The 12,130-nt window shown below is 44.2% G+C and overlaps 1 protein-coding gene across 1 annotated transcript in view; it reads left to right on the top strand.

Moving 5' to 3' along the window:
- LOC126399195 (ryanodine receptor 3-like) overlaps nucleotides 1-12,130 on the top strand; it is a 135,877-nt gene that overhangs the window by 119,387 nt on the left and 4,360 nt on the right. Inside the window, exons 2-6 of the mRNA XM_050059036.1 lie at nucleotides 1,084-1,218; nucleotides 3,475-3,631; nucleotides 3,742-3,806; nucleotides 5,989-6,089; nucleotides 6,172-6,223. Coding sequence (XP_049914993.1) covers nucleotides 1,084-1,218; nucleotides 3,475-3,631; nucleotides 3,742-3,806; nucleotides 5,989-6,089; nucleotides 6,172-6,223 — 510 coding nt within the window. The remainder of the gene's footprint in view (nucleotides 1-1,083; nucleotides 1,219-3,474; nucleotides 3,632-3,741; nucleotides 3,807-5,988; nucleotides 6,090-6,171; nucleotides 6,224-12,130) is intronic.

Raw genomic sequence — 12,130 nt, 5'->3', positions numbered from 1 at the left:
ACGGATAGAAGATCGACAGTAATCACTCCTCACTCATGTATCAGAGCAGCTTTTTCCTTTAACTTTTCTTTTCATCATAACTTTTTTTTTAATTAAGTAAGATGTTAATGGTGTTCTGAATTGTCACAAATTTAGAGGAATGTGGAGAAATATTCTGCCCTCAACTCACACTGAGACCTATTCTGCAATCTGCATGTACACATGGTCTGTGATCGATAATAAGGACAAAACAACTTGCGCTGGGATTTATACTTAACACCAAAATAATCAAATCAAGAAATTATCCTCTGGAAAAAAAGATGGAGCTTTGAAATATGTTAATGGAGATCCTCAGTCCTCCAGTTCATAGGATATCTAGCAATAAACATAATGAGAAATGCATTAATAGAACTGAATAGAAATTAAATGTAAAAGGCATTCTTGAGGATGCTTCACCATTATTTGATAATAAGTTAAAAGGCTCTGAGTTCATCATTGTTGGAAAAGGCTAAAACTATTTGTTGAAAGGCAAAATTAATGAATAAACAGCTGAAATGGCTGTGTTGGATAATTAGTGAAAAGGCAAACAGTTCATAAATGGTTAAAATAGCTAATGTAGAAATGGATTAAGGGTTGAAAAGTTCTGCCAAGGTTGAGAACCACTGCTTTACACTATTATTTTTCTGAAAGTAAATATAACAGGCTCTATTCATATTTAAAACACTATAACAAGCAAGGTCTGCAGGTCACTGATGGGGCAAAAAAAAGTTCTGTAGTGGCAAGACTCTGATTTACTGAATTGTCTCTTAAGTCTTTGAATCCGTATAAAAGCTGCACTGAAATCCTCAATTCAAACATAAAGGCCTTGTAAATACTGCAGTTCTTTTGTGCTCCACTTTCCCTATTAAAGAAAACTGCACTGACATTGACTCTGTGATGCAGTTCTCTGACAAAAGCCACAAAGATTACTCTCCAAATCTACATCTGAACAAGAAAAGATGCCGCTGCCCCCTCGACTCTCTCCTCAAGTTGTTACTGGGAATATGTAAAGGTCAAATGACATGTTTCAGTGCATGTTAAGTGATGAAACCTCTCTCCTTCTAGCTGGTGCTGACTGTGGGTCTGCTGGCTGTGGTCGTCTATCTCTACACCGTGGTGGCCTTTAACTTCTTCAGAAAGTTCTACAATAAGAGCGAGGACGAGGACGAGCCCGACATGAAGTGTGATGATATGATGACGGTACGTCTGGCCACCTCTGATCCCCTCCACTGAAAATGTTTTTAACCTATTTAACATGTCTATATGATGTTTTTTAAATACTTTAAATACTATACTTTTAAACTTATTAATACATGTCGTTATGTGTGGGTCGGTGAAGATTCTCAGTCATCCAGGTCATAGTAATCACAAGTGCTCTATCATAGGCTTGCTTGAGTTTTCTGAAGATGTTTCGCCTCCTGCCTTTAACGATGGTCAACAGAGGAGGTCGCCTACGACACCATTTATCACCCTCTTAAGCCTAGTTCACATTACACAATTTTCACCCTGATTTTGCGTCGCAGAGACTGTCGTAATCTTTTGAGTATTCATTCCTGGCGACGTGTGTTTCTGTCAGTGGGAGTCTCACCAACTGCGTTACGACCTGTGTGTGCACACCACAAGATTTCTCCACCGAGCCCTCGCCAACAGAGCCCCAGATAATGTGGTGACATCACCAAACTTGGAGACGACACGTCGTAAAGGCATAGATTTTCTTTATTATCCTGGGTCCAAAGACAATGTGCTCCCCGTGATCCTGTGGATGCCGCCATTGTTGTTGTTGCTTGCCGGTTTGTCAGTGTTGCCACATCTTGGGAGAGAAACAAGCAACCAGGGCTATGGAAACAAGCCCAAAAGAAGCAACTATCATGCTTTTAAATAACTTAATAGACGGATATATATAGAGAAAGGTGACGTTTAGAGAGCAAGCCCAAATAAGCAACTCCACTTTAGAAACAAGCCCAAAGTCGTGGCTAATAAGTGAACCTGGCAAGTGGCAACCCTGCGGCTTGTCCTCCTCACATTTCTTCCGTCCTCCTGTGTGCTGACGTTGGACGTATCCCGCCTCTCATTGGCTGATGGCCGTCCCGGTCACAGACGAGGGGGCGACTTGCTCGTAGGCTTGTTCATACATGACGACTCGTCATGGCAGACTATCTGCCGACTCACTCACTCACTCTGCCGACGTCAAAATCGCGGTGAAAATCGTGTAATGTGAACTAGGCTTAACCCTAATAACACACAAGATGGCCGGGTGGGTCAACGACTCACATGTGAACTTAAGGTCTCTGTAAGGGTTCACACCCACACAGAGTTTAAAGCCTGCGTCCTTCAGAACTGAAGAGGCCTCTTGGATGAGAGGCGAAACGTCTTCAAGAAACTCAAGCAGGTCCAGTTGCCTACGATAGAGCACTCATGGTTATGTGTGGGGTTTCTCACATTTTCAACATCTGTGATGGTTTGAAAAATATTTTAGGGTTGGCCAGTTCTAAGGAAACAATCCTATTAACTTGCAGGGTGGCATAACACAAGGTTTATTCAACATTAGCAAGACATTGTTAGCTGTTTTATAACCTGGTCAAGCTGAGGGCTCATATTATCTGTTAATGTTTACAAGCAGAAGTTTGTGTGTTTGATGAGCGGAGTCGAAGGTTATCAGGTACGCTCAAGCGTTTAATTTGCATATTCATAGAACCATGCATACGAAATGAGGCAACGGTGTAGAGGTTTATCTAAGCCATCTGAAGGCATGAAGGGATGTTTTCATGATTTTTTCATTCTTGAATATACTTCTAAATATGTAATTTTGATGAATAGAGGTGAGTTTTTATGGCTTTAATCAATGCCCAGAGAGAAACTTTAATGTAGGAAAAACCTGTGAAAATAGAAAATGGCTTTCCATGGCGGCAGCCTTCAGCAAGGGCAAGTGTTTGGAGCTGAAAAGGATTCCTGAGGCTTTTATTTTGAATGTTTGACTCAAACAGTTTTGCCTGCTGGCCTTCATCTTGGTATTAAAAGAGGAGGTGACTAATAAACTGAATAGAAAGTATTTTTCATTAGTCAACCTTGTACAGGATTAATTTTTAAAACCATAATCATACACAACTTTTGTGAATGAAAGACATAAATATTTTGCTGCATAACTGGTTTATTTATTAAATCTATTTCATCACCCCAGAAGAGCAGCTCACAGGCTCTCAGGAGTTTTCAGAGTATAGTTATTTATCTCAACATTTTATTAGACAATATCTTTTGCTTCTTAAGGCTTTATGCTTTTTATCTTCTTCTAGCAATGGATGTTTTTCCAGTCACACACTCAATTCATCCATATATATTTTGTCTGAAATGGATGAACCTGGCCACCACAGAATAAGATACAGCTGCCTTTGATAGTCTACAAATGGTTTCAGCTCATGACTGAATCTGTAAGTTACCCTCCTGTGTTTCTCTTGGCAGTGCTATTTGTTCCACATGTACGTGGGTGTGAGAGCCGGAGGTGGTATCGGAGACGAGTTGGAGGACCCAGCTGGAGACCCCTACGAGCTCTACCGCATCCTGTTTGACATCACCTTCTTCTTCTTTGTCATCGTCATTCTGCTGGCCATCATTCAGGGTACACAGTCTTAGTCATTTCTCTATGTTCTGCATCCTAATGCGCTAATACAACTTCACATGTGACAGAAGATAAGTCACACTGTAACCAACTTTTGCACCCTCCTACAGGTTTGATCATTGATGCCTTTGGTGAGCTGAGAGACCAGCAGGAGCAGGTGAAGGAGGACATGGAGGTGAGACTCGGGTGCAGCCAGGAGCAAACATTTCAGCCACAAAGTTCTTTTCATTTAGTTACATGCTTTAAAGAAATGTGGCGGAAAATTTTTATACTCAAGGCGCCTTTACTCCTAACCTGTGTGGTTAGGATAGGCGCACAGAATAAAATCTGAGTTGAATCCCACTAGAAAAGGAGGATCTTGGTTGGCTTCTAGACTAGATCGCAGCTCGTGCAGCATATTTCAGTCCAAGCCGGAGAAAGTAGTAACCAAGCCCAGCCTGAACCCAACACCCACTCTTAAATTTATGTCCAAACTCAACCAGAGCCTGATGCAGTTCATGTGAAGTTACTGAAGCACTGAGTTTATCCCTGTAGAAACAGCTTGTCTGTATTCTTCGATTATCGACATGGCACCTTGTAAATGACTGTCATAGTAGGAGGGTTGGGGTTGCAACAGTATGAGATTATCACGGTTTCAGGGTATCACAGTACACAGTATCACACAATTATTAATATCACATACAATGAACCTTGAAGGAATCAAAGCAGTTTTTTGGTTGGACAAACACTTTATTATTCAGTCATAAGATTCTCCATCCATTTTTTCAATACCGTAAATAACAACTGTACAGTGCATAAACTCTTCTTGACCTGTAACCGCTGTAACTGTTATGTTATCCAACCATCGTGGTGTACTTGGAGCTATTGCAGAGGGAGGTGATAGCATCCACCAAGGATGGCTTCAGCGTTGCCCTCCTCTGTTTGATGGTTCTTCCAGTAACGCTCAAATTCCATTTGCTGCTGCTGCTCCTAGCTGGAAAGGCCATAATGTCCCGAGCAAGAGCACCGAGCTTCGGATAACGTTAGGTGATGAGAAATTTTGTTTAACGCCCTCCATCTTTAGCAAGCTAACGTTAACTTAAATTAATATTTTCAACCTGTCATATGTTGTCACATAAGTAACACATGCCAGCACTGATCAAGAAGTAGCCCTACACGGATAGTAGGTTCGTCATAGGCTGAACCAGAGCATCATTTGTAAATATTTATCCCAACTCCGACAGGTCCCATCGGGCTCGGCTTGGGTATCCACACTCTATTCCAGACGCTCTGGTGTGATTTGCTATGGTGTAAAAGGGTTAGGCAGACCGAACACAGGATCTTCCTACAGTAGATGCGTGTGATGTTTAACATAAATTCAAAACCTACACTAAAATGAAATCCAAAAAGTTATCTTGGCATTGTATTGTTTATTATATTTTTTAACTGATGAATCAATAATAATACATTTTATTTAAAAGCACCTTTCTCAACACTCAAGGACACTTTACAGAGCATTAAAAACACAATTAAAGTCATAATTAAAATAAATAACAACAGACAAGAGTGCATCAGACAGTGTAAAGGAGTTTAAACAGCAGTGTATTGTGTTTGTGGTCCTCATCAAAAAGTGAGTAAGGACGCATTCACACTGGTCCTATTTGGTCCGCTTTCCACGGATAGTTTGGATAGTTTGGAGTGGTGTGAACCCTGATCCGCTTGAAAACTGGGGGTCTCGGTTCACTTGCATTTCCGTTTTCGGTCCTGGCCAGTCGATGAGCCGGGTTTTCTTCTTCCTCATGCTTTTTTTTCTTCCTGGTCAGTGGTCGTTTTGGGCAATACCGCCCCCAAACGAGCAGCTGTTGTATGTATGATGTTGTCCAGACGGTTTGGTCCACTTTAAAAAGTGCAGTGTGAAAGTGATCCCAAACAAATGAAGGTGTGAAATTTTTTGGCATTCCCTGCCCAATCGAACCAAGCAGTCCAACCGGGACTATCCTGTTGTGAATGCGCCCTAAAACATAGTGACAACAGTAACTATCTCCTTCTGTAATATAACCGTAAAAGACCCCTATGTATTCCTGAGTGACCAGGAATAGTGAACAAACACACCAGTCCACACCATGGGTCAGTGTAGCAGTCAAGTTGCAGAAACACAACATTGTCCAGTCTATGAGTTTACCTGTGGGTCTAAGACTGTGTGTTAGCAGCTGTTGATTTGTTTATAAAAAGGCGACAGTGTCACATTTCTGCGGGGAAAATGAACCAATTACAGCTGTGAAATCAACCCAACTGCAGCAGAGAATAAGATAATGTATTAGCTGACATACTGTGGCCCTGTATTTAAATGTAGTAATCCCCTCTTATTCTTCTTTCAGACCAAATGCTTCATCTGTGGGATCGGGAATGACTACTTTGACCGGACGCCTCACGGGTTTGAAACCCACACCTTACAAGAACACAACCTAGCTAACTACCTGTGAGTGCAGCAGCAAACACCAAAGTCATATTTCTGATTTACAGTTTATTTTTGACACCACTCATGTTGCTCCTGTGTGCAGGTTCTTCCTGATGTACCTGATTAACAAGGACGAGACTGAACACACGGGTCAGGTATGTGATGAGTTTCACAACTTAATGTTTCAGCTTCTCTGCAGCATTTTCTTCTGTTAGATATCATGATGTGTCTGATCAATCTCAAGACAGCAAAGGAAGGTTACAGAAACTTCAGTAGGTTTTACTTGTGCAACATTTCAACCCACTTGTTGTGTTGCGTAAGTGCAGCATAGCAGGAGGAAGAAGCAATGCGTGGGTTCATTTGACTTTTTTGATATTAACTTGTTACTGTCGTGCACCCGAGACCCAAGTTGTTTTTATTTGATGTGCATGCACTGTTCTTATGTCACAAATTTAGCAGAATTTATTGCAGCTCCTCCAGGCTGCAAAAACAACCTAATACAGCCGCTCTTAGAGAATAAAGTCACAAAGCTTTAATGCTGTAAACACCATGTTTCCACACACTATGAAAAACTAATGCCATGCTTATAACTTATGCGTTATCTTGCCAGAGCCCTGTATAACCCGAAACATTTATCTGGCTGGTGGCTGGTTCAGTGTGTAGGAATGTGGTGTGCTTGGACAAAAATGGTGACACAATTTTGACACTTTTCTGGCATACTATAGTATGACATTACTATTATTACTATTATTATTATTATTATTATTATTATTATTTTATTTTTATGAATATACTATAACTGACATTTTTATGATGTACTATGATGTTTTATTTTCCCTTTCGGTCGGTACACTCGGTACAACACATTAGTATGGGGATTGCGTCCTCGCGAGACCAACCTGAAGAAACTTTTTCAACACGCCTGTCAAGGCCAATGAGACTGTCGCAGGCAGGGGAAGTCTCGCCTTCCCTTGGGGCTATAAAATACCCTGCACAGTCTCATTTCCTCAATCTTATTGCACTTCACCTCGCATAACCTGAGTATTGCAGAACACTTGCTAGCGATTTAACTGTCCACAGGAGGTGAGTATTGCAGAACACTTGCTAGCGATTTAACTGTCCACAGGAGGTGAGCTCGCTCCCTACCCAGGGCATCGCTATCAAGGCTGTTTCTGCGTTGCGCTTGTTTAGCTTGCTAACTTGCTGCTCTCTCGTTTAGCCTGGCTAACAGTTATTTGTTTAGCGGTGCTAACAAATACCAGTTTCGACGTGCGTGTTTAGCTTGCTAACTAGCCGTCCTCCTGCTGTTTAGCCTAGCTAACGACTGTTTGTTTAGCCACGCTAACAAATTCACATTCCACGAAGTTTAGCTCCAGCTAACGACTCGCCAGTTTAGCTTGCTAACTAGTGAAGCAGAATGGCTCGGGTAAAGAAACGGCAAATCTGCTGCTCTCGGGGACCCCATGCTGTCCGAGGTCACCGAGTCACCCACGGAGTTGGAGCTTGACGGCCTGAGCTTCGAGTGCAGCGTGGGACAGTCAAGGGGGGACCAAATGGAAGAGATACTCCCTACCACCGACTACGTGGGCATGGAGGAGGATGCGGTTGATTTCACCGTCACGCTGGATAATGCGCCGCTGTGTGTGCCCTCCGACGTTGAGCTCTCTCTAGCCGTTTCGGGCGGCTTTCTCCCTGCCTTTTCCCCAGTTCCTGGACTTGGAGGGAATGGAGTCTGCCGGACTAACCAACATTCCTCCTATGGATGAAACGCTGGCAGTGCACCTGGCACCGAAGCCCAATTTAGCGGCCAGCAAGACCACTCTTCCCAGCTGGCAGTGCAGATTCTCCGCCTCCCAGCTAGAGAAAATATACCGCGCCCAGGGGCTAACTGCTCGTGCGCTGAATACGGCTTCTATGCTGCAGGCACACCGGGCTGAGATGTTACGGGAGCTGCACGAAGCTCTGGTAAAGAAGGAGAACGCAGCCGGAGCGCTGGATGAGGTGCGCAGAACCGCCAACTTCATTCTCCGTCTCTCCAGTATGGCAGCCGTGGCCCTGGGCATGGCCGAGACAGTGGTAGCTCAGCGTCATCTGTGGCTAATGCTAACCGAGCTCCCCGAGACACAGCGCTCTGAATTTCTCCACCAGGCGGTTGAACCCACCGGACTGTTCGGACAGGCTCTGGCTAAAATTCAGACTCGCTGTGACCAAAGGAAGAAGCAGGAGGAGGCTCTGCGAATGAGCATGCCCAGGCGCGCGTACGCCCAGCCGCATCCACAGCCTTGCAGTGACCAGAGACGCCCTCATCCCCAGTCACACTCCCTCACTCGGCGCCCTGCTCAGAAGAGACCCTCCCCGGAGGATTACTCTCATCAACGGCCATCAGCTACACCGGAGCCGCGTCCCCAGTCCCAGCCAAAACAATCAACTTGGACCAAACAACGTTTTGTTCCGAGGCAGGTAGCGGACCCAAAATCGTCTCACACAGGGAGAGGGAGGAAGCAGTCTTCCACCTAGGGGAGACGAACGGGCAGGGTGCGCCCGTCGTCTCCCCGCAATTTATGGACTCTCGATCCACAGGGCTAAACCGAGAGATGCCTCACTTACAGTTTGCTCTGGTGTTGAAAAAACCCTGGTTAAGCATACAGTTGCACCCAAGCACACACATACAGCCCCCTGCACTCACAAATCCCGAGTCACCAGGGCTGACATCGTCACTTGTTGTTTATGCCACAAAAGGAAAATGTTGTCCTTGTGCAGTTACCAAAGAAACAGTGATATGATTTTGTCTTCACAATGTTCAGAGCTCCCGTGTGTTAATAAAGGGCTGTTTTCACCCCACTCAGAAACTTCATATGGCGGAAATAAACGAGGAGACAACACCTTGTCCGCACACTCAATCACTTTCTCAAACTCTGCTCGGCCGGTGTGCGGGCCTACCAGCAGAGGGCGCTATCATACCACAAATGATTATGCTCGGCAGGCTGACCGCAAGGCAGGCGCGCATGCGCAGTGTCGAAGTGGATTATGGGAACTGTAGTTCACGGCTACAGACTCCAATTCCTAAAGCGTCCTCCACTATTCAGAGGCATTGTGGTATCAACCATACATCCGTCCTCGGCCCCAATACTGAGAGAGGAAATTCGCACACCTTTGGCGAAACAAGCAACAAGGGCTGTCCCCATGAAAGAGACTCAGTGCGGATTTTACAGCCGCTACTTTGTCATTCCAAAAAAGGACGGGGGCCTCCGTCCGATCTTGGATCTGAGGAAGTTAAACAGACACCTGAGGAAATTCAAATTCAGGATGCTCACCTTACGTCAGGTGATGCAATCTGTCCGACTGGGGGATTGGTGTACTACAGTGGACCTAAAGGACGCATATTTTCACATAGCAATACTGCGGAAACACAGACAGTTTCTGCATTTTGCTTACGAAGGCACTGTGTACGAATACCAAGTTCTGCCATTCGGCTTGTCTCTCGCGCCACGCATCTTTACCAAATGCCTGGAAGCAACGCTAGCGCCGATCAGGAGTCAGGGCATACGGGTCCTCGACTATCTGGACGATCTATTAATTCTGGCTGTGTGGACTTGGCACATCAGGCAAATGTCCACACAGCCAGATTAATGGCGCACCTGCAAGCTCTGGGGTTTGTAATAAACTGAGAAAAGAGCTCTCTCACTCCTAGTCAGAAAGTCTGTTTCCTGGGCCTGGATTTGGACTCCGTGGACAATCGAGCCAGGTTGTCATCCCGGAGAATTTCCACTTTCAATCGTTGTCTGTTGCAGTTTCAACTGCATCACATTGTTCGTCTCCGTCAGTGTCAGCAACTGCTGGGATTTATGGCCTCAATGATTCCAGCTGTGCCTCTGGGTCTGCTATTGATGAGGAAATTCCAGCGCTGGGTGCATGCAAAACAATTATTCCCCGCCCACCGGAACGGCGAGAGGGTGCGGATCACACCCTCATGCATGGACACTCTGCTTCCGTGGAGAAACTCTGCGCGTCTGAGCCAAGGAGCGCCTCTTGGATGGGTCCTCTCGCGTGTTCTGGTCACCACAGACGCCTCAAAATGGGGCTGGGGAGGCATTTGCAGGAACGTTCACGTGAACGGGTCCTGGATGGACGAGGAAAGGACATGGCACATCAATACACTGGAGTTATACGCTGTATTTCTGTCACTGAGGCATTTTTACAGGGCAGGTCTGCTGGCCGGCCACCATGTTCTGGTGTGCAGCGACAATGCATGCGTAATTGCGCACATAAACAAACAGGGAGGGACACGCTCTCTCCCACTGCTCTCTCTCTCCCACAGTCTGCTTTCATGGAGCAACAGGCACCTGTTGTCTCTCAGAGCGACACACATCCCGAGAGTGTTGAACAGTGGAGCGGACCTCCTCTCCAGGGGCTTTCCCTTGGCGAGAGAGTGGAGACTCCACCCGGAAATAGTGGAACAGATCTGGGAACGGTTCGGCAGGGCCTCCGTAGATCTCTTCGCCTCAAGAGAAAACACACATTGTCCCATGTTCTTCTTGCTACGGGACAGGAGCGCGCCTCGCGGGTTAGATGCTCTAGCCCATCAGTGGCCACGGACGCTCCTGTATGCGTTTCCTCCGGTGGCGCTGATTCAGACCACACTGGAGCGTGTGCGCCTAGAGTGATTAACTATGATCCTGATCGCTCCTCGCTGGCCCAGGAAGGCGTGGTTTGCGGAGATCGTGGTGCTGTTGAGCGGGGAGCCCTGGTGCATCCCCGTGCGCAGAGACCTGCTGTCCCAGGCCCAGGGACAGATATGGCACCCGTGGCCGGATATTTGGGGTCTGTGGGCCTGGCCCCTGAGAGGGAGAATCTGACGGCTGCAAACGAGGTACAACACAAGTTAGCCCCTCACCGCCTTTTTCATTAGGCTCGGTGAAGTGCAGTTTAGATTGAGGAAATGAGACTGTGCAGGGTATTTTATAGCCCCAAGGGAAGGCGGGACTTCCCCAGCCTGCGACTGTCTCATTGGCCTTGACAGGCGTGTTGAAAAAGTTTCTTCAGGTTGGTCTCCTGAGGACGCAATCCCCATACTAATGTGTTGTACCTCGTTTTCCTCCCTCAGGGAACATTGGTTATATTCATAACCTCCAGATTTCTTATAACATACCTTACTATGAATACTTCACGATGACATTTATAACACACACATATATATATATATTGAATTGAACTGAATATACTTTATTATTATTTTATATATATATATATATATATATATATATATATATAACATTTTTGGACAATACTATACTATGATTTTTTTTCACATTTTTAACGACGCTATACTATGACTTTTTATTAAAAAAAATATGATGATATACTAATGACATTTTTTTTTATCACATTTTTAATAGCATACTTTTCTATGACTTCTTTTCATTATTTTGGACGACATGCTGAACTAAATTTTTTCATGGTTTTGAACATGCTATACTATGACATTTTTTTTAATCACATTTTTGTCAACACACTAAACTAACACACTTTTTTAAGATTTTGGACGACATACTATACTATGACTTTTTTCATGATTTTGGACGACATACTATACTATGACTTTTTTTCATGATTTTGGACGACATACTATACTACGACTTTTTTTTCATGATTTTGGAAGACATACTATACTATGACTGTTTTTTCGTGATTTTGGACAACATGCTATATACTATGACGTTTTTCATGATTTTGGACGACATACTATACTATGACTTTTTTTCATGATTTGGACGACATACTATACTATGACTTTTTTTCATGATTTTGGACAACATGCTATATACCATGACTATTTTCATGATTTTGGACAACATACTATACTAACATGCTATATACCATGACTATTTTCATGATTTTGGACAACATACTATACTATGACTATTTTTCAAGATTTTGAACGACATACTATACTATGACTTTTTTTCATGATTTTGGACGACATACTATACTATGACTTTTTTTCATGATTTTGGACGACATACTGTACTATGACTTTTTTTCATGGTTTTGGATGACATACT

The sequence above is a fragment of the Epinephelus moara genome, chromosome 12 (assembly GCF_006386435.1).
Source record: "Epinephelus moara isolate mb chromosome 12, YSFRI_EMoa_1.0, whole genome shotgun sequence".
In the NCBI taxonomy this organism is placed as follows: domain Eukaryota; kingdom Metazoa; phylum Chordata; class Actinopteri; order Perciformes; family Serranidae; genus Epinephelus; species Epinephelus moara.
This window is presented reverse-complemented; position numbering and strand designations above follow the sequence as displayed.